The sequence below is a fragment of the Rhagoletis pomonella genome, unplaced genomic scaffold (genome assembly GCF_013731165.1).
Source record: "Rhagoletis pomonella isolate Grant_MI unplaced genomic scaffold, Rhpom_1.0 Rhpom_scaffold_00007, whole genome shotgun sequence".
Lineage (NCBI taxonomy): Eukaryota > Metazoa > Arthropoda > Insecta > Diptera > Tephritidae > Rhagoletis > Rhagoletis pomonella.
Window position 1 is genome coordinate 61,446,157 of NW_023458561.1, and position 20,505 is coordinate 61,466,661.

General features: G+C 35.7%; 2 protein-coding genes across 4 annotated transcripts; one reads left to right on the top strand and one right to left on the bottom strand.

The window, feature by feature from the left end:
* The first annotated feature begins 366 nt into the window (after nucleotides 1-366).
* Nucleotides 367-14,519, top strand: LOC118743253 (ATP-citrate synthase). 3 transcript variants are annotated; one of them, XM_036475817.1, is made up of 9 exons: nucleotides 367-547; nucleotides 1,324-1,563; nucleotides 6,708-6,893; nucleotides 6,973-7,425; nucleotides 7,516-8,104; nucleotides 10,548-10,740; nucleotides 10,836-12,069; nucleotides 12,131-12,471; nucleotides 12,920-14,519. In XM_036475817.1, exons 2-9 carry the CDS (start codon nucleotides 1,402-1,404, stop codon nucleotides 13,086-13,088), a joined length of 3,327 nt encoding a protein of 1,108 aa, XP_036331710.1. In that variant the 5' UTR covers nucleotides 367-547; nucleotides 1,324-1,401; the 3' UTR covers nucleotides 13,089-14,519. The 3 variants fall into 3 exon arrangements, with proteins under 3 accessions (XP_036331710.1, XP_036331711.1, XP_036331712.1); XM_036475818.1 differs by having other exon boundaries at nucleotides 10,554-10,740; nucleotides 12,920-13,383; XM_036475819.1 differs by having other exon boundaries at nucleotides 10,596-10,740; nucleotides 12,920-13,383.
* A 1,391-nt stretch (nucleotides 14,520-15,910) lies between these two features.
* On the bottom strand, nucleotides 15,911-17,098 carry LOC118743255 (transmembrane protein 208). The gene is made up of 4 exons (XM_036475820.1): nucleotides 16,990-17,098; nucleotides 16,767-16,922; nucleotides 16,549-16,685; nucleotides 15,911-16,480 (listed from the first exon to the last, which is right to left on the bottom strand). The coding sequence occupies exons 1-4, from the start codon at nucleotides 16,993-16,995 to the stop codon at nucleotides 16,255-16,257; spliced, it is 525 nt and encodes a 174-aa protein (XP_036331713.1). The 5' UTR covers nucleotides 16,996-17,098; the 3' UTR covers nucleotides 15,911-16,254.
* Nucleotides 17,099-20,505: the final 3,407 nt, after the last annotated feature.

Below are 20,505 nucleotides of genomic sequence, written 5' to 3' on the forward strand. Positions count from 1 at the left end.
AGAGAACTAGAAATCCAATATAATATTCTATAAAACTTTTAAAACAGCAATATTGCATGCATTTACTATATGAATATCCTTATGTACTTCATATTCGATCCGATCTGCTTAAGCTTAAATAAAAGTGAGCGCTTCGCATATACTATTGGCTGATATCAGTGTTAAGTGCGATTAGTTAGAGCGATCAGCAACGATCATTAACTTTCGTCGATGTTAACGATACGTGCGTACTGCCTTTCGTAATGTCGTGGTACAATTTACGGCGTCGCTGAAGTGGGTGCTACACAATCACATTCGCTCTCGAAGCATTAGCAACGCCACAGGAGCAACGGTTGGCTTCATTCTACCTGCTATTTTGAGCTGATTTCAGTTCTCGCCTGACGCGCTTTTGAAACGGTTGCTTGCTTGCTGGCTCAATAAATATACACTTGTCGTACCGCTTGGTGTTAAACAAATAGTTGGCATTTGCTATTAAACGGGCACCGGTCTCGCTCGAAAGGAAATACAGACATAGAGAAGAAAAAAAAAAGAACGAAAGAAAAAGCGAGTATGTGGCGCGTATTTTTCCATTTAATATTTGTCCATTTAAATAAACTTGTTTTTGTGTAATCGTTTAACTTTTCGCTCGTAGAAGGGAGGTGCTTTAAATGGCCGCTTATTGAACAAATTGCACTTTTTAATAAAATGCAACAAAATACAAGTTAATAATATACTAGAACCTGAAAATTCCTTATGATATTAAAAATAATTATCATTATAAATAATTGCTTTCTAAAAGTGATCTCATCTAGACGAACCTAAAATTTTATTTTAACCACAAAAAATGCCCCATTAAAACTGTGAAAGTGTTTGTGGTTGTTGCTACGATGACAAACTATTCGCCATTTATTGTTGGTGGAAATAAAAATCCTTGGGATGTTAGGAGTGTAGACTAATGGCCACGAGCTGCATCAAAATTCCAGTTTTATTTGGATGTGTGCTCCTAAAACCTGATTTTAGTGTGTCTATAATTGGCAAATTTATAAAATCTGATTTCAAAGTAAAATATCGTTTCTTTTTACAAAACGCGCTATACATATAAAACGAATATCCCAAAAGATAATTTAGGTAGGCCTTCTTAAGTGAAACGATTCTAAAAGGCCTACCCAAGAAGGTATAAAGAAAGTGCTTCCCTGCATAAATTCTAGAAGGGCTTTTTCTATTTCCGGAAATTATCTACTGGGATAGCTAAGGGTCATGGACTTTCAAATTAATTTACTTCAGTTTTTAGAATATTATTTTGCGATATGTAATAATTCTAACACTACTTTTCTTAATTTTTAGCAAACAACAACTAAAAATACTGTGTATACCACAAATCTAACAGGAAAATTTTCTTGCTAAAAACAAACAGTCACAAACATGTCTGCCAAAGCCATTTCCGAAGCCTCTGGCAAGGATATATTAAATCGGCATTTGAATGTGAATGGACCTTCCGGTGCGGCTCAGTGTCGGTTTGCAACAGTGAACACCCAAACGGATTGGTCACAATTGTCCGTAAGGCATCCTTGGCTGCTGGACACGGTAAGTAGTACTCGCGTCGATAACCATTTAACAGCTACACAATAATAACAATCTCTTATTTACCTGTATATGTGTGAAAATAATTTACAGTACCCTAAATCGATTGAATGGCTTCTCTGATTTAGTACCACATTTAGTTTATACACTTCACACTTTTATTGCACACAATCTTGAAGCAGAAATATTTCAAAGTGTATGAAGTAAAGGTGGGCGAGGTAGAATATAATTAATATTACGAATACTAAAATTTACGTGATTTTAAATTAGTTTTATTATACAAAAAATCGTTTTCCATTGAACTTCAACACAACCGGCAAAAATTTGCTTGTTCATCACGAAATGAAATTGTTATTGTTTTGCATTGGAATATGCATAAGTACATACATATGTACATATGTTTAATTAATAATATCAAAATAGAATACCGTTATTATGGTACGCGAGAGCTTAAGTTAATTTTTTTCTTTATATTTTATTTTATTTTTATTTTATTTGCACTGATAATGGGATAACGCTAAAAACACACAAACCTATGATTGTTAATTTCCAGACTTATTGAATATATGTACATATGTATGAGTTAACATACATATATGTATGTATACATTTGCATTTATTGCTGTTATCGGTATTGCTTTTGCTATATGTTCTAATAGAACTGTATTAGTTGATTTAAAAGTGTAGATGTGGAAATTTTAAATAGCCGTAGCTAGAGGTCAATGCGAATTAAGTATGTGTTTATAGGCTACGCATGGCTATTGCTGATTTAACAACAATCGCGTGGTTTATTTGATTATAGAATATTCAATATATGATAACAATCACAACTTATTTGTCTATAAACCTATGAAAAAAATCTTATCAGCCACTGACTCGGTCTTAGTCATAGACTTGTATTTTGAACGTTGTTTTTTTTTTTGTAAATCATGCGATGTGTTTGATAATAGTACTAACCCACCAGAGAATTTTTGTTGCCGGCAATAAGAAAATGTGTCGCCCTCAGCAAAAAATTTATTGCCGGTAATATCGCCATCATATCGATATCTTATTACCAGTGGCTCTAAAACGTCCACCGAAGGCAACTCGCCTGGGCGAATCGTTTTGTTATTACCTGAATGAGTCGTTTTGTTATCGCCTTTTTATTGCTACAGGCGATATTTGGAAATTGTTTTTCTTCTTAATACTTCATTTATTTTTTGTATAAAAAATTGGAGCTTGAAAACGGGATTAAGTCTTTCTATCGATATGGGGCTTCCTATTTTTTCAATCCTATCTCTGGCATAAATTAGATGCTTCTGGATATTACTTTTGTTGTGAAATTCATAAGTTTGGGAATTTTTGATAACTTATTTATTCCAAAATTTACGTGAAAGAAATGATGTTGCCAATTTGTCACCACGGCAATAAATCGGTGAGTCGTCAATTTTTTGCTATTGACGATTGATGAGTATTTCCCATGTTTTGCATGGTGGGAATAGTTAAATAAACATTTCTTGTATATTTTCTTGTGCGATTTCTTGTATGTGTGTATGTGGAAAAAAGTTGTAGAAAAGTGTTTATTTTAGAATGAATTGCCGCCATTCCGTAAATTTAGGTTCGGAGACAACCCGATTTCGGCGTTTTGCCATCGTTTTGTGTAATTTTTAATTTATTTCTCACTGCTGTGGTTGTTATTGCTGTAATAGCGTACAAATTCTCCAAAGTTTTTGAGGAATTATACTGGAGCAAGGCGAATTTATAAAAGGTTGCGTTCGTTGTATTTTGGGATACTTCTTGCTGTCATTGGGCGTATAATTAGTTGTTGTAATTTTTGTTTTTGCTCAACCGATACCACCTTCGCCAAATTCGCCTAGTGTTGGAGGGACAGCCCGTGGTCGGATAGTCTACATAACTTGACCGACTCCGACCGAACCGACTCCCAGTGAAGGTCGTTCAGGGTCTGTCATTCCCACGACAGCCGGTTCTACGTACCGGAATGACTCGGGTTTTACCCGACCAAGGGCTGTTCGTTCGGCGATCTATCCCCGTTTAGGTCGGCGAAATTCATCAAGCATTTCTCAGTTGTTACTGGTGCTGTACCCAGTAGATAATTACGGGAGCTAAAAGCCCTTCCAAAAGGCCTACTTTAGAAACAATAGGCCTTCCACTATGCATTCCTTTCTCCTCTCTTTTCTGTATGGAGTGGCACAAATGGAAAGCCTTCTGCTTTCGTTATCAATAAAACGGCTACCAGAAGGCCTTTTTTAGGACGTATTCCATAAGGCCTTTTGGAGGAGTTCTCATTCAGCTGTCGCTTTTATTCATAAAAATCATACTCAATATGTTTGGGCTATGTTTGTCTCGACTATTATAATAAAGTATTAGTAGGCGATCGCTTTGGCTGAGTGGTACTACCTTGCAGTTGTATAGAGTACGTGCTATTTTTAAACGTAGAAATTATTGAATATGCAAATTTATATTCGAAAAATTGTAGAAGTACTCGAACGTCATACATCATCCAATTTCTAGCGTTTGTTTATGTATTTACCTTATCGTTATCACGATGAACTCGTCAGAATCCTATCCCACTCTCTTTATTTCTCTCTCCCAACCAGCTCATTATTAATACATACATATATGCAATCATCCTCTAGTGTTTTTGTTCAACTATAACGATCTTATGCTACACCCAAGAGTACAGAAACACACAACAAAATTGTTGTCGTGGTGTCAATTGTTTGTAAGCAGCAAGGTGGCCTGATGTTGTTCATGTTATGACGTCAGGTGAGCGTTTACACTTGTGATTGTGTGGGTCAGACCGGCCCATTTAATCGGAAAGAGCGCTTTTTTAGAGACATCTGTGTGAATATTAAGACATGCATTTTTAAAAGCAAATTTATTAAATTTATTGATAGGCCCTAGTTCACTTAACGGGAAGACACTTCTATAGTTACTCGTACAATCAAATATAATTTTGTAAGAGGTGATCAAATTTGTTCCTGAAATTGGAGACATTTTGGCTAAATATTTTATACATATTAGATGATACAGCTCGAAGCGGGAATATACCCGCAATACTTCCCCAACCTACGCTTCCATTTGTAATTTATCGCACGTTACCTTGGATTGTTTTCAAATTGCTGGTCAAAGTAGCATCCAAAAAAATTACAGAAAAAGGTTTTCGACAGGAAATGGCAAACCTCCAAGTCTATTTCTGCCTTGAGAAAGCTTCTCATAAAATTCATTTGCCGTTCGGTTACGCCGTAAAACTGTAGGTGCCTTCATTTGTGTAATCACATCTCCTCCAAAAATTGGAGGAGAAGCTCGGCCAAACGCTTTACTAAAGTGTAAGCGCCAAAATATTATTATTTTTTCAATGTGAATACAAGAAGAGCGTAAACGCTTCCCCTCTAATGACTTCTACCACAGTTAAAGGAACGAGGAGGAGGTAAATGGCATCGAGAAATTTCCCTGCGCCCGTCCTGCCTTGTCCTAAATACGACAACGTAATCAGAAATATCTCTCAGCGTAGCGGGCTAAGAATCCTTGAATATTCACAGCCTTCTCCGCTGTTTACGGGAGAATAAGTGAAACGTTTATATGTAGTGTTGGATGGGGTACACATTGGGTCACGCTAGTATATCATAATTTGGCTGAGGTGTAACTACATTTCCTATACTGAGTAGCAGTCAACGTAGCTTTGGTGAAGCTTAGCATTGCCAGTAGAACCAAATAAGCTTTGCACATTCTTCACACGTACTAAGAATGGTAAATGCACTCGCTTCGACAAGGAACTTTTATGCATTCTCTCTGCTCTTTCTTCAAAATTTGTATCTACAGAGTCTGTAGTACAGACTACTAGGCTGTTATATATGCAATACATTAATGTTTGACATCGTATCAAAAAAATACTTTCAAAAGACAAGTTTTGAAATAAAGAACTAAATCTAGACTTTTAGAAAAATAAATAAAGTCAACAGCGTCCGGGTGTCCACAGATGAATTGAAAAAAAAAATCTTAAAAATAATCTAAATAATTACAAAAATAAATGCATTAGTTTTTTAATTAAATTGTGATTATTTTATGATTATTTCTAATTTTAACTAATTACCAATTACCAGGGTGGCCCGCAACTCCTTCCTCCTCTGAGCACCTGGCTATGGTTTTCTTTTTTCTTACTGGAAAATATCCATATCCTTGCACATATATCCTTGTACTATATATTAGCGTGTGCCGAGAATACGCTTTTTTAGAATTTTGATTGGTAATAGCAAAAATATGGTGCTCTAAAATAAATCTGTGTGAACTGTGAAAATTTTTGGTCAATATCCTACCCATGTCCACCAAAGGTGAAGTACTAAAAAATTTGTTTGTTAGCTAACTTCGATTCTCTACAAAAAGGATCCATATACCAAACTATGTAGGACTAATACTTTCGAAGATTATTGCAATTTTAGTAAAAAAATGTATTAATTAATCTATTTATTAATTTTTATTTTTTGAGCATATTGAACTCTGATGGGCTTGGGCGAGCCTAGGTATTGACTAAAAAATTCTAAATTTCACACAGATTTTTTCAAAGCATAATGAATCATATTTTTGCTATTACCAAACAAAATTCTAAAAAAGCGGATTTTCGGCCCACGCTACTATATATAGTACATATTTATGTATGAAGAAACTTCTTAGCCTTGGTTCCTTTCATATTTTTTATGAATATTTAGAACTGCAATGCCACTTTTGCACTTTCGCAAGTGATTCTAAATCTGCGTTTGACAATACAAATAAATAAACACAAGTAATATTTGTGCATGTGTTGATATTTGCAAGTTCAAAAGCCATATTCAATCCAATATTTGAATTGTTTTTCAGTATCTTGAATAACCTTTGTTTCTAGCAATAGTATAGTATTCATATGTATACATACATACATATGTATATATGTATGCATAAGTATTTACATTCTTAGGTGCGCCACTGCACTACTTCTAGTATGTACGCACGAGTATATTCGATCACGTTTAGTTAGTACATATGCAGGTACATACATAAAGTCATATCTATTTTATTTACCTACACCTTTTAGCTGATTACCGACTTTACAAGTGAACATTGTGCGCTTTTATAGTTACTCATACACCTTTTATGTAATTTTCCATTTGCAGCCATTAGTGGTGAAACCGGATCAATTGATTAAGCGACGCGGCAAATTGGGTTTAATCGGCGTTAAGAAAAATTTCGAACAAGTCAAGCAATGGATTGGCGAACGCATAGATAAGGATCAAAAGATCGGCAATACTGTGGGCAAGTTGCGTAATTTCATTATTGAACCATTTTTGCCACATGACGAGGTGAGAAGAAGTTAGGAAATTAAACATTTGTTATTTAAAATTCAATCTAACTTTGTATTTTCACTTCTAATCACACCAGTCTGAGGAAATGTATGTCTGCATCTACTCGCATCGCAGTGCCGATACGATTCTGTTCTACCACCAAGGTGGTGTTGATATTGGTGATGTAGATGCGAAGGCCTTGAAATTGGACGTGCTGGTTAACAATGAAACTTCCGTCGAAGAAATCACAACAAAACTGTTGGTACATGTCAACGATGCTTCGAAGAAGAAGCGTATCGCCAATTTTATTTTCGCTCTTTACCGAGCTTATGTCGATCTTTACTTCACATATTTGGAAATCAATCCACTGGTCGTGACCAAAGACAGCATGTATATTTTGGACTTGGCCGCCAAATTGGATTCTACGGCCGATTTCATTTGCCGTCCCAAATGGGGTGATGTTGAGTATCCACCGCCGTTCGGTCGCGACGCATATCCAGAAGAAGCCTACATAGCCGATTTGGATGCGAAGAGTGGCGCTTCATTGAAGGTTAGTTTGCATTGACATTTCAGTAGGATTATTTTACTATATATGTTCATACATACATACATACATCACTCATATCTCTTTTCTTTACAGTTGACAATTCTCAATCGCAATGGTCGCATTTGGACTATGGTGGCCGGTGGTGGCGCTAGTGTTATTTATTCAGATACGATTTGTGATTTGGGTGGTGCCTCCGAATTGGCCAACTATGGTGAATACAGTGGCGCGCCATCTGAGCAGCAAACTTATGAATATGCCAAAACTATTTTGACCCTCATGACTTCGTCACCAAAGCATCCAGAGGGAAAAGTGCTCATCACTGGTGGTGGCATTGCTAACTTCACCAATGTTGCTGCAACCTTCCGTGGCATAATAACAGCTCTGCGTGAATTCCAACCCAAACTGGTCGAACACAATGTGTCGATTTTCGTGCGTCGTGCCGGCCCCAATTATCAAGAAGGCTTGCGCAAGATGCGCGAATTCGGCTCCACACTTGGCATTCCATTGCACGTGTTCGGTCCAGAGACGCATATGACTGCGATTTGTGGCATGGCGCTGGGTAAACGAGCCATTCCACAAACCACAGCTGCAGAATTCTCCACAGCTAATTTTCTACTGCCCGGAGGTCAGCAAGCACAGTCTGAGCTCAAGGCCACTGAAACTGCAGAGAGCAATAATGGCGGTAAGTTTGCATTTACATTTGACAATTATGTTTGAATAAAAGCCTTCCAAAAGATTGGTGTAAAATTAAGTATATTCTTGGATGGTTTTGCATGGTTCAACATAAGTTTTTTTTTTCTGCCCACTTTCATAAACATGTTTGGACTGCAGAGATCGCGAATAACAGTTAACCCACAAATGATTATGTTTCTATCACTTGGCTTGTATATGATGTTAATAAAAGGTATCTGAAATTATAGGAGCGTTCTCGCATTGCATATTATACGGTTAAACAAAATTTGGTCGTATTTTATAACAAAAACGGGTCCAACCTCATCTCATAGATTTTTCGATGCTGATTTGAAGTGCATTTACAAAATTTGTCTAGCATGTCCAGTACTTGAAAAAAAAAAACGATGAAGTATGTAAAAATGCCAAGTTTAAAACAAAAAATTAAAAATATAATTTGAACTAGTTTTTCTGAAGAAAAAATCACGTATTAATGAAAATCCAATTCGTCTGATGGATTCAACCTCCTATCGATTGATTCAGTAGAAAGGGGTGAAAAATTAAAAAAAAAACTTAGTAAAAAAATACTAGCGAAGAACATGGCTAACGATTCCACCAGGTTATAACCAGTATGGAGAAGCGGTATGATAGGAAATCAAACCTCTACATCCTAGCCTGACTATTGCTGAACCTTGAAAAGCGATGATAATGCGATCCACAAAAGAAAATGTTTGGGGATTCCATTCCAGAACGCGGAAAGTGTTAATAGACAAAAGACTAGCTACCCAGTAGATAATTGCAGGGGTTAAAAGCCCTTCCTTAAGGCCTTCCTGAGAATCAAGAGGCCTTCCACTCTATATTCCTTTCTCCTTTCTTTTTTGTATGGAGTGGCACAAATTGAAGGGCTTCCTCTTTCGCTACCCATAGAAGGCATTCCAGAAGGGCTTTTATAGGACGTACTTCAGAAGGCCTTTTGGAGGAGTTCTTTAAAGTTGCTTCTTTAATTTATAAAAATCATACATCTTTGAAGTATTTGCTTGAGGTTTATATCAAATATGTGTTATGTAATTTAAAATTTTAATTGGAATTCATTTGTAATGTTAAATAATATAAATTTATACATTCGCGTAAATTGTAAATGGATAAGCCCTTCTAGAAGGCATGCAAGGAAGTACTTTTTCAACCCTTCTTCGGTAGACCTTTTAGGATGGGCTACCTAAATTATCTTCTGGGTAATGATGAATATCCCAGATATTGATTTTTTAACATTGTATTTATGGGAAAATAAGTGCATGCTATTGAAGAACTAAGTTTTTTTTTTAATTTTTCACCCTTCACGTTTATTGCTGAAATAAAAAATTAATAATTTTAATCATACATTTGTACTTAAATTTTTGCAGGTTTTACGGGTTTTTACAGGAAGCCGATCCCGATCGCCACCTTCCATAAGGTTTATTAATGGCGAAAACTGCTTTTCCTGTAAATTCTGTAAAACCTGCAAATCCTGAAGTACCTGTAACAGGGCTAATGTTTATCTCATTAATTATTATAGGAATACATATACAAGTGATAACTGTTATTTACGATCACTGATAGACTGTCAAGAAAAAAGCGATGATTCTTATTGCATTTAAAAGTTCAGTAACACGTTTTTGTTTGGTTAAATCGTTTTTTTTTAATCAAAATGGTATTTTAAAGCTTTAAAGCACATTTTATAAGCATTCCCGGGTTTAATCTACATACTGAAATATTTGTTTATTTCAAAATTTTTAAATTGTTGCTTAATAAAAACCGCAAGTTTGTATACCTTTTATCGTTTGTGTGAAGTGAGCTGGATTATCGTGCTTTGAATGGCCTTAAAGTGCCAATTTGTCACTTTTTCAAAATAGAAATTTTTAGCACCAAGTTTCAAATGCATAAATTTAACTGTAGTACAAATTTGAAAACTTTTGATATTCAAAATTTCCTTTATCTAACCATATCCTGTACAAGCTATCAACTAATAACTTATATTCAAATATATTTCTTGTATTTTTGTATGTATCCTCTTCGTCCGTCCTCATGTTTGTATGTAATCGGTTATCCTGCTCAACATCATCACCACCACCTCAATTTCCAATACCACTACCACCATTACTACTACTTTGACAAAGCGTTAAATTGTTTTTTGGAAACATAAAAAAACATTTGTTGTCGTCTATCCTCACTATGATACTCTTTAACGTATTGTTTGCTATGTGTTTGTGCTCGTGTGTTTTGCCTGTTTTTGTGCATCTATCTCTTTCGCCTCACGTTCATATCTCAAAAACCAAAACCAACCATAAAAAAAAAAAAAACAAAAAAACAACAACGTCTTGGCACGATATCTACCCATGCTCTCAATCAACTGCAATGAACATTCAAAACGTTATCGAAATCAAAACCAAAATCGTAAATCATTTGGGAACACATTTAAGGTATAGGTTCATCACCACACTCGATTAAACTACCACCTATTTCGGCAGATGACTCTGTTACCAATGACTCTGTGCACAACAATGTCGCAAATGCGCATACGCGTAAATTTTTCAGCAACAAAACGAAAGCCATCGTCTGGGGCATGCAACAACGGGCTGTACAATCAATGCTGGATTTCGATTTCATTTGCAGGTGAGCGAAGTGGAGAATTGTAGTGTATTTTAAACGTAATAACATTAGTATGTCAACAGTATTATATGAATTTCCCCCCCCTCTTTCCCATATAGACGTGATGAACCATCCGTTGTCGCTATGGTATACCCCTTCACCGGCGATCATAAGCAAAAGTATTACTGGGGTCACAAAGAGATTCTTATTCCAGTTTATAAGAAAATGTCTGACGCTGTTAAGAATCATAAAGATGTCGATGTGATGGTTAACTTTGCCTCATTACGTTCGGCTTATGATTCAACTTTAGAGGTATTGGAGTTCCCACAAATACGCACAGTGGCTATTATTGCTGAAGGCATCCCCGAGAATTTGACCCGCAAACTGATTGTTTCCGCCGACAAGAAAGGCGTATCTATCATTGGGCCCGCCACTGTTGGTGGTGTCAAGCCTGGTTGCTTCAAAATCGGCAACACCGGCGGCATGTTGGATAATATATTACATTCAAAACTCTATCGTCCCGGAAGTGTGGCCTATGTATCGCGTTCCGGCGGTATGTCCAACGAATTGAACAACATTGTCTCAAAAGCTACGGATGGTGTGCAGGAGGGTATTGCTATTGGCGGTGATCGCTATCCGGGCTCAACATTTATGGATCACATTCTACGCTACCAGGCCGATCCTGAGGCCAAGTTGATTGTGCTGCTCGGTGAGGTAGGCGGCACGGAGGAATACGAGGTGTGCGCAGCTCTCAAGGATGGACGCATAACAAAACCTTTAGTGGCGTGGTGTATTGGTACATGTGCCAGCATGTTCACCTCTGAGGTGCAATTTGGCCATGCAGGTTCATGCGCCAACTCAGATCGGGAGACGGCTTCTGCAAAGAACAAGGCATTGCGTGAGGCAGGCGCATACGTACCCGAATCTTTCGATTCGTTGGGTGACCTCATTCAACAAGTATATGCCGAATTAGTAAAATCGGGACGCATTGTGCCCAAAGAAGAAGTACCACCACCCACTGTGCCAATGGATTACTCTTGGGCGCGTGAATTAGGTTTAATCCGCAAACCCGCTTCCTTCATGACGTCTATTTGCGATGAGCGTGGCCAAGAGTTGCTGTATGCTGGCATGCCCATCAGCGAGGTGCTCAACAAGGACGTGGGTATTGGTGGTGTGGTGTCACTCTTGTGGTTCCAGCGCTGTCTGCCTCCATACGTTTGTAAGTTCTTCGAAATGTGCCTAATGGTGACGGCTGATCATGGACCGGCTGTTTCGGGTGCGCATAACACAATTGTGTGTGCACGTGCCGGCAAAGACTTGGTTTCGTCCGTCGTCAGTGGCTTGCTGACAATTGTGAGTTGGAGGGCAAACGGAAATTTGTTACATTTAATAAAATTGTTAACACATTTTATAGGGTGATCGCTTTGGTGGCGCTTTGGATGGTTCAGCCCGGCAATTCTCCGAGGCCTATGACTCTAATTTGCATCCAATGGAGTTTGTCAATCAAATGCGCAAGGAAGGTAGACTCATTATGGGTATTGGACATCGTGTCAAATCGATTAATAACCCAGATGTGCGCGTGAAAATTATCAAGGAATTTGTATTGGAAAATTTCCCAGCTTGCCCATTGCTCAGATATGCGCTGGAAGTGGAGAAGATCACGACAAGCAAAAAGCCGAACCTGATCCTGAATGTAGATGGTGTAATTGCTACGAGTTTCGTGGACATGTTACGCAACTGCGGCTCATTCACGAGGTGAGTTCAGTGTTGGGGGAACTTGGATTAAGTGGTGTGTGTTCATCACATTTTTTTAGAACAAAATTTGTGTTCAAAAGACAAAGTAATTTTAAAACCTTCTTGAGAAAATGGTCCTGAGTTTATGGAAATGCTGATGACTTTTGGTTTAAAAAATGCATTTCAAACGTTTTTGAAGGTTTAAACTTTCTTGCTTCCCACCCAAAGTAGTTTTTTTATTTACTCGTGAAAGGAAGAAAGGCGTTCAATTTGTATAGTACTTTAAAATTATAAAAACGTGTTGGATTCGCTGTTTAAGTTAGATCAATTTTGAGGTTAGCTTTTTTTGTTATAATTTAATTTTTAGTTTCCGGATAGCAATATTCTGATTTATCCTTTCTTACTATTCCATATTATTTAGCGCTGCAACATATTTTGTTTTATTAATTCTTTATTTTTATCTTTGCAGTGAGGAAGCTCAAGAATACATCAATATCGGTGCGATCAACTCGCTCTTCGTGCTGGGACGCAGCATAGGTTTCATCGGTCATTACATGGACCAGAAGAGGCTGAAGCAGGGTCTATATCGTCATCCTTGGGATGATATCTCTTATGTTATGCCCGAGCAATTCAACTAAATTTCCGGAAGAACATTTAACTTTAATTGAAGTAACTTTATGATAAATTAAACAAAGAAAAACATTTAAATGAAATGGATATGTATCTTAGTATACATATTTACAGAGTATATATATAAACTAGTGTGTATATAAGCAAATACAATGTATTACAACAATGCACACAACTAAAAAAAATACTACATATAAATACACTCCAGTAAGTTTAACTTAAAGTTATTAACATGAAAAGTAAAAATATATAAACTTCCATTATTTTCCATATAAAACTGTTTTAGGTTTCGCATTTATTAACTGTTCTTGCTTTATTCTTCATTAATACGTAACTTGGTAAAAAAAGTCCACGCTTTCTTTTTTTATTAACATTTGTTATACATAATATTATTTAATTATGTTCAAATATAAAAATGTAGCGGTGCAGCATTTTAGCTGTGTTATAAATAAACTTGTTTTGGAACTTTCGGCGTCATTATTTCATAATAATTTAATAAATTAAATGAAAGTGGTCAACCACAACGAAATTGTTTACACACGAAATCTATAATTTACTTAAGCTAAGTGGACGCAATACATGTTCAACCAATTACTTATAAATGGCAAAACCAAAAGCCGATTGTTTAACTGAAATTACCTTTGCCCGAATCGAGTATTCGAATTGAAATTTGATTTTGAGATCACGACATTCGATGGCGAGGGGGCTTCGTCAACACAGTGTATTAAGGAGAAAAAAGCTGTTGAATTCTATTCGATTCATTTTGAAACAGATATGGTTAATTATATTAAAAGTAATTGTTTGTATGTAGCCAATGCACCATGCACTTATTAACAAGTATGCACCTACATTCGTGCAATACAACAACAACAACATGCATACATATATGTCCATTCTTCGCTGCTATATCAATAGTAGGAAATAATTTAGGAAATACACTTGAGGGACTGATAGTTGACTAAACATTGCTAAAAGTTTTAACGTATCTGCAATGGATGATATTTGAAAAATGTGTATGTAGCATATTACTAGAATCAACTTATACGTATGTAAATTGTTCTTTTGCACTGAAATTATGCACAAAACAAATTAGAAAGAAATAAAATCAAAAATATGTATTGTTAATAACCGGTAAGATTTTAAATCTGTGAAAAAAAGAAAATAAAAAATTAATTCGGCGTACAAAATTAAGTGTGGTTTACGTGTTAGTGCATTCATGCAATTTTGCATTTGAACTAAGCGATGTTTAAGTTATATAATTTGCTTATGAAAAAACCTCAAAGCTTAAAAATACAAATTTGATTATGGTCATTTCATTCGTTTTAAGCAAATAATGAACCGTTGTTGTTTGGGGCAAAACTGGAAGAGTCCACTTGTTTTATTGGTTTTACTTTTTTTATGACACTCTAGAAGTATCGCTAACATTGAGTTTTCGAAAATTATCGTTTTTTACTTATAACTCCTTAAGGATTTCAGAAAAATTAATCACACAAGGATTTAATGTTTCCTCAATGGATTTCAAACAATTTGATGTATAATTTTTTGTGTGCGATCAATTAAAAAACTCGCGAAAATTCAGCAAATTTTCATCAAAATTTTCAACTGTTTCATCAGATTTTTTAGAATTTTTTTAGTATGCAGTTTTGCAGCCCATTAAATTCTAGTAAAAAAATGCAAGTTCGGAGTTAGTCAAAAATAGCGTTGATTTTTGAGAATTTGTTTTGTTGAAGGTGTTTTGCATTTTTTCCATATAAAGTATTTTCGAAAAATTTTTTTGTATGGAAGACTGCGTGAAAAAAATTTCCAAAAATCAACGGTAATTCCTAGCTAGTTAAAACTTGCACTTTATTATAAAATTGATTGGACTACAAATCTGCATACTCAAAAAAATTCTAAAAATCTGATTAAAAAGTTGAAATTTTTTATGAAAATTTGCTGAATTTTCGCGAGTTTTGCACAAAGCTTAGGAATTATATTTTTATGTTGTAGAATGAACCATATTTTTATAGGAAATTAACGGAAAAATATTGGAACGAAAATTGTTGCATATATTGTGAAAAATTTGCTGTGCCAATACTTTGTTCCGGCAGTGTATGTACATGGCAAACGTCAAACAGAACTGCTAACTTCCTGGTCTTGATCAAAAGCGGATTTGCTTTTTATGGCGAAAATGTAGTTTAATCCAATGCAGTTTGTAAGTATGCATATGTATATGGCCTTTACTATTTCCAGTTTTTATATAGATTCTATGTATCGAACCCTAACCGCAAAAAATATGTAAAAAATAAAATTTTGAAAAAAATGCCGCTTGCATCTTTTTGGCGGTTAGATCTCGATATATGTACATATGTATGTACATTGTAGAATAATGTGTATAGTATATTCTTAAAGCTACTTATAAAATTGTAAAACAACGTTTGACATAATGCACATGTATCTGACCAGCGCGATAGTATTTTTAGTAAATCTTACGAAAAATCTTACTACGATTGATTCAGCGAAAGCCTCGTATATACAAATATGTATGAATAGCGGACGTGTTCTGAAAAACCGTTACACATGAAAAGTTATGACTACGGGAAAATTTTGGCGAATGGCTGCAACACGAGTTTAAGGAACGAATGTTTGACAATCAGTTGCCTAAAAGTAGTAAATGCAATATAAACAATGTTTGCTGCTTGATTTCAGTAAATTTTCACTAGAGCACTAGCAACAGAGCATCGGTTAAGCAACAAGGTTGCAATGTTGGGATAATTACTACGTAGCCCCTTCCAATTTGTCAAGAAGACTGCATTTCCGTGGTAGTACAGCCTTAATAACGTAAGCACTGTTGACTGAAGTTCTCACCTTTTATTTTACATTTATTAATTAAAAATCTCTTATTTTTTGTATCCAAACTCTAGTATAAATATTTATAAAAAAAAGCAACTAGCACCAAAGTACAAGAAATTCCAAACTAACATTATACTGATGCAGCTCGAGATGCCAAATAACAAACACAAAACATATATCTACATAGGTACTTAAATATTTGTAGGGTCACGTTTCCCACCCGACGAGTTTATCTGTTTTACAGGCATCATTCGCATTTGCAACGAAATTTTAATTGGATTTTCCCTTAAGGCTCTCTTGGCACTGCATTTGTAAGCTGACCTTTTAGCGCATATTAGACCCTCATCTCATTCGCCGCATTTTACGCTCAAGTTTACGTTGCTTCTTTTCATCCAACTCTGGTTCTTGGTTGGCAGCGTTACGTTGTGACAGCCAAGGCTGAATTACACTACCCCACAACATCCAGACGGCCCGCAAAGGCGCCAAGAGTAAGAGGAACCAGAAGTAGTTGGATAGCAGGGAAAGTAAGAGTGTGCCTGATGTCAGAATGATTAAATCTTTTACATTTCTGCAAGGAAAAAGTGTATGTAATAAGAACATAGACTGCCAACAGATATTTTCTTTAACTCCACTTACTCGGCAATACCGCCCTCCATATTCAAATCGTTACCAGAATCCAGAATAGTGCCGCTTTCCGAGTACTTTGGACGCGACATGAAAACCATGAACTGTACGGCGGCAGTTAGAGACAGTACAGCAATGATGCCCATAATCTACGAGAAAAATGCAAAACCGATAATTTAATTTATTCTTATTTTTCGTATGAAAACGGTTAGCTCTTGGCTTGTACCTACCACCGTCACTGTGCTAATGCCAAAAAATATCAAGTTTATCAATACGGTGCCAGCGCTACATCCAATTGCCATGTTCCTATAAAATTTTAGTGTGGCCTTGTTTTCCTCTACAATCTGCTTTGCTCCTTTCGTTCCTTGCTTTCCCTTTTGTGATGGCTGCAAAATTCAAAGGTGGTAGAAGCTAAATGCAAAACGCTAAAATATAAAGGTTCCTTGCACTTACCGCCATTGTAAAATTGTTTAGATGTCCTTATTTAACCAATTCCTCGGCCTCGAAATTAGTCTGCCTATAAATGCTTCCTCTTATTTTTTTGGGCCCGTTCAGAATAGCATTCGTTTTCGTGGCGAGTTCTGACAATTTTAAAATTTTGATCCCTAATAGCGAATTTACATGAGGCGATTTTACGGGCAACTGTTAGTTTAATGCAGCAGTTGCCTGGTGTAGAAGGCATTTGAACTAATCACTTTCAATGGAGTTGGTCAGCTGTATACTAGCGTTCAACTTTTGGTTCAATTAATCGCCTGTGAAAGTTAAATCATGTAAATTCCCTATAACCGATTCCGGTTCGAACCCGGGTTCGTCAGCTAAGCATTTGTTTACATCACAAGCAGCACTATTGTACACTTGTCTTAGGGCACTGTCACGTGGTCAGTCTTTATTGACGTGATCCAAGTATCGCAATATTTATTGATAGTATAGCTTGCAGTATTGATGGATCGTGATCCATATCGCAAAATTTCTAAAAATTTTGAAATCTGGATCGCGGATCGCAATACCGTCAATAAATATTGAACGTGTAGCACTTTCAAAACGCAATCCATACATTTCGTCAGTGCATCTTTTACTCTCATAATGCGAACATCTGCTCTGCCTTCACTCTCACGGCTTAAAATCTTTCAAAACAAACTGAACAAATTTTAATTTACATTGGAAATTTTAAAATAATTGTGGAATGCATTATCTGTAAATTATATGTACAAAATAAAAATATTTTCTTGCGTCACAATAAGCGTTCAGCACAAAACGCAAATACTGACGCGATAAATAATAATATTGAACATGTAGCATTCGTGCGGGATCCATCAATCCATCAATATGGATCGCGATCCAAATATCGTGATAATTACTGACCGTGTGACAGAGCCCTTAAACTAACTTGCCGTCCCCATTAGCATACAGCTATCGCATGAGATCTGTTAGTTTTATCGCAAGCGAAATGCTCATCGCAGAGAAATTTTTATTCTTGGGCATTTCATCGCAGAAGATTTCATTTCAAAAAGTGCTTGCGAGTACATTCTACATGACGAAAATTTCTATATTCGCAAAAACCGCTTACTCCACATTGTTTTGAGCATATATTTAAAAAAAAATTATAACTTTATAAATATTCAAAGTTAAAACAAGCAGTGGAACTGCGATAGCTCGCAAGCGATATGTCCTGCTATTTACCTCCTTCAATTGCGATGAGTGGTCTCCACAAGCGATTCATCGCCGCAGATCTATCGCAGCAGATGAACAATCGCTAATGGAGACAGCAAGTAAAGAAGAGTTAATTCAAGGCAGTGTGCGGACTCCAATTTTTTTTTTTATTGGTGATAAGCCTCGAAAATTGTGGAAGGTTCCAAAACAATTAAGGGATTCCCTTAAACTCGTAAAGTCTTAAACCGTGCAAAACTCGTAAGTTTTCGAGTCTTATGGGAACGCCCGCTTTGTGAAAAGGTACAGGTACAGTTGAAAATACCGAAAATTAGCAGAAACCCCAAGTTAGTGGATGAAATTCATTAATTTTATTCGCGTATTATTTTTTATTAATTTTTTTTTTTTATTATTTTATCATACATTTCAGTATAACTGAAGGTTACGAGGTCGTTTGCGCATAAAATTTGCCTCGTAAATTTACGAGGGGATCGCAAATAGAGCTCCATAAAAGTTTTTACAGTTCTTTTACGAGGCTCGTAAATTTACGAGCTTTACGAGGCTTTTACGAGTTTAAGGGAAGACCCATAATGTGGTAGATTAACATATAGTATATGTAGATTAGGTCTGGTCGAATTGTATGGTAGATTTTTTCGACTGTGCGCGTATAAATAGCAGGGACGGAAAATAATAATTATTTTTTAATTTTAGCCAAAAAAAATCAACAAGTTGTAATTGTTGTAAAACAATTTTAACTATTCTCATGTATTTGTGTTCGCACGTTCTACTCAATAATAATTATTATTTTTAAGCGAAAAAAATTAAAATCATTAAATAATGATCAAATGCTGATTTAAATTATTTTACTCATAATGATTACCGTCCCTGATAAATAGCATAGGAAGATTGTACGAATTTGCCGAAGAAACCATGGGTCTAAAATAATTCGGATTTTGCCAAATTGCGAAAATAGGTTTTCTAGAATTTCGCTGCAGTGTTGTAAAGAAGTGCATAAATTTTATATGCTTTAAGGGGTTTTTGGTATGACGAATCAATTTTTGGACTTATCTTTCCTGAACTATCCGCGTGGGGGAGCTATAGTGAAAATGTTAATATTTTCTTTTGTTTTATAATAAAAGGTATAATTTTTTTTCATAAAAATAAAATTCAACGCAGAATACATATATGTACATATCGTCGCCTAGGTAAAAGATTGTCGTACGGTACGCATGTATGTACGTATGACGCTTACGACAATCTTTTACCCAGCCGACGGTATATGTCCATATAAGAATAACATTTTTTTAAACATTTCAATTTGAATTAAAATTTTAATTTTTTTAACTGCAGTCACGCACATAGTATCTGGTGATTTTAAAAATTGTTGGCTGATTTTTTTATTAAAATATGGCTTATATTTTTACAAACACCATATAAATCTAAGTTTGTACGAAAATTAGGAGAGTTCTACAAAACTTCATCAAAAATTGCAAACTTTTTAATAAGCATTAAAAAGAAATTCAATTTTAATACAATAGTGTGCAACGTTTAACAGTCTTAAAATTCGCGTTGAATTTTAATTTTTTTTATTTTTGCCGACAGTGCTAAGCCCAGTACTCTTTTTTATATGAAAGAAAATCCATAAGGTATTCGTTACCTTTGAACATACCTTTGAATAGCATTTTCGAATAAATGATTTTAATAATTCTGTGCATAATGGGGCGTATACTTGTTTTCGTATGAATCGAAAATCATGAATTTTCCTATCATTTTCTATAAAAAAATTCAAATTTTCGGTTCGTACGAAAATCATGAAATTTTCCTATCATTTTGAACTCAAAAATGTCAAATTTTGGATTCGTACGAAAACCAGAATACGGCTCAATATATATTTTTTGTTTTTTAAGTTACTGTGATATAGTTATATTTAGTTATTTAAAAACACTTTATTATAAATATTTATTGGTACTTCTAAGGGCCGTTTGCACCGTGTCTAGTTAATTCTAACTGCCAGTTAAACATCTTTATCGACGTTATCGACACCCATCATATAACATGTGATCGATAAAGCAGTTAACGTGCTTAACTGAAGCGTTTGCATTAAATGCTCCGCAATTGCATCCCATGTCACTGCTCACCGCCCCTATGCCGATGATATGCCGTACTTATCGATGAGTGTGGTTGGCGGTCCAGAACGCGGTACTTCCGGCACATACATGTGTTTCACTTCCATATTACGCTACATTTCAAGCGCACTCAGCACAGCCTCACCTTAACCCTCCTCCCGGTAGTGGTCCTCAACTACAATTATGCGCCCATTAC

Excerpts from the sequence above, each read along its gene's own strand:
- LOC118743253 (XM_036475817.1), top strand. The coding sequence starts at position 1,402 with ATGTCTGCCAAAGCCATTTCCGAAGCCTCTGGCAAGGATATATTAAAT. Across the intron at positions 10,741-10,835 it reads GATTTCGATTTCATTTGCAG|ACGTGATGAACCATCCGTTG; the intron begins GTGAGCGAAGTG and ends TTTCCCATATAG. Across the intron at positions 12,070-12,130 it reads TCAGTGGCTTGCTGACAATT|GGTGATCGCTTTGGTGGCGC; the intron begins GTGAGTTGGAGG and ends CACATTTTATAG.
- LOC118743255 (XM_036475820.1), bottom strand. Across the intron at positions 16,686-16,766 it reads GCATTAGCACAGTGACGGTG|ATTATGGGCATCATTGCTGT; the intron begins GTAGGTACAAGC and ends TTTTTCTCGTAG. Across the intron at positions 16,481-16,548 it reads ATGGAGGGCGGTATTGCCGA|AAATGTAAAAGATTTAATCA; the intron begins GTAAGTGGAGTT and ends TTTTCCTTGCAG.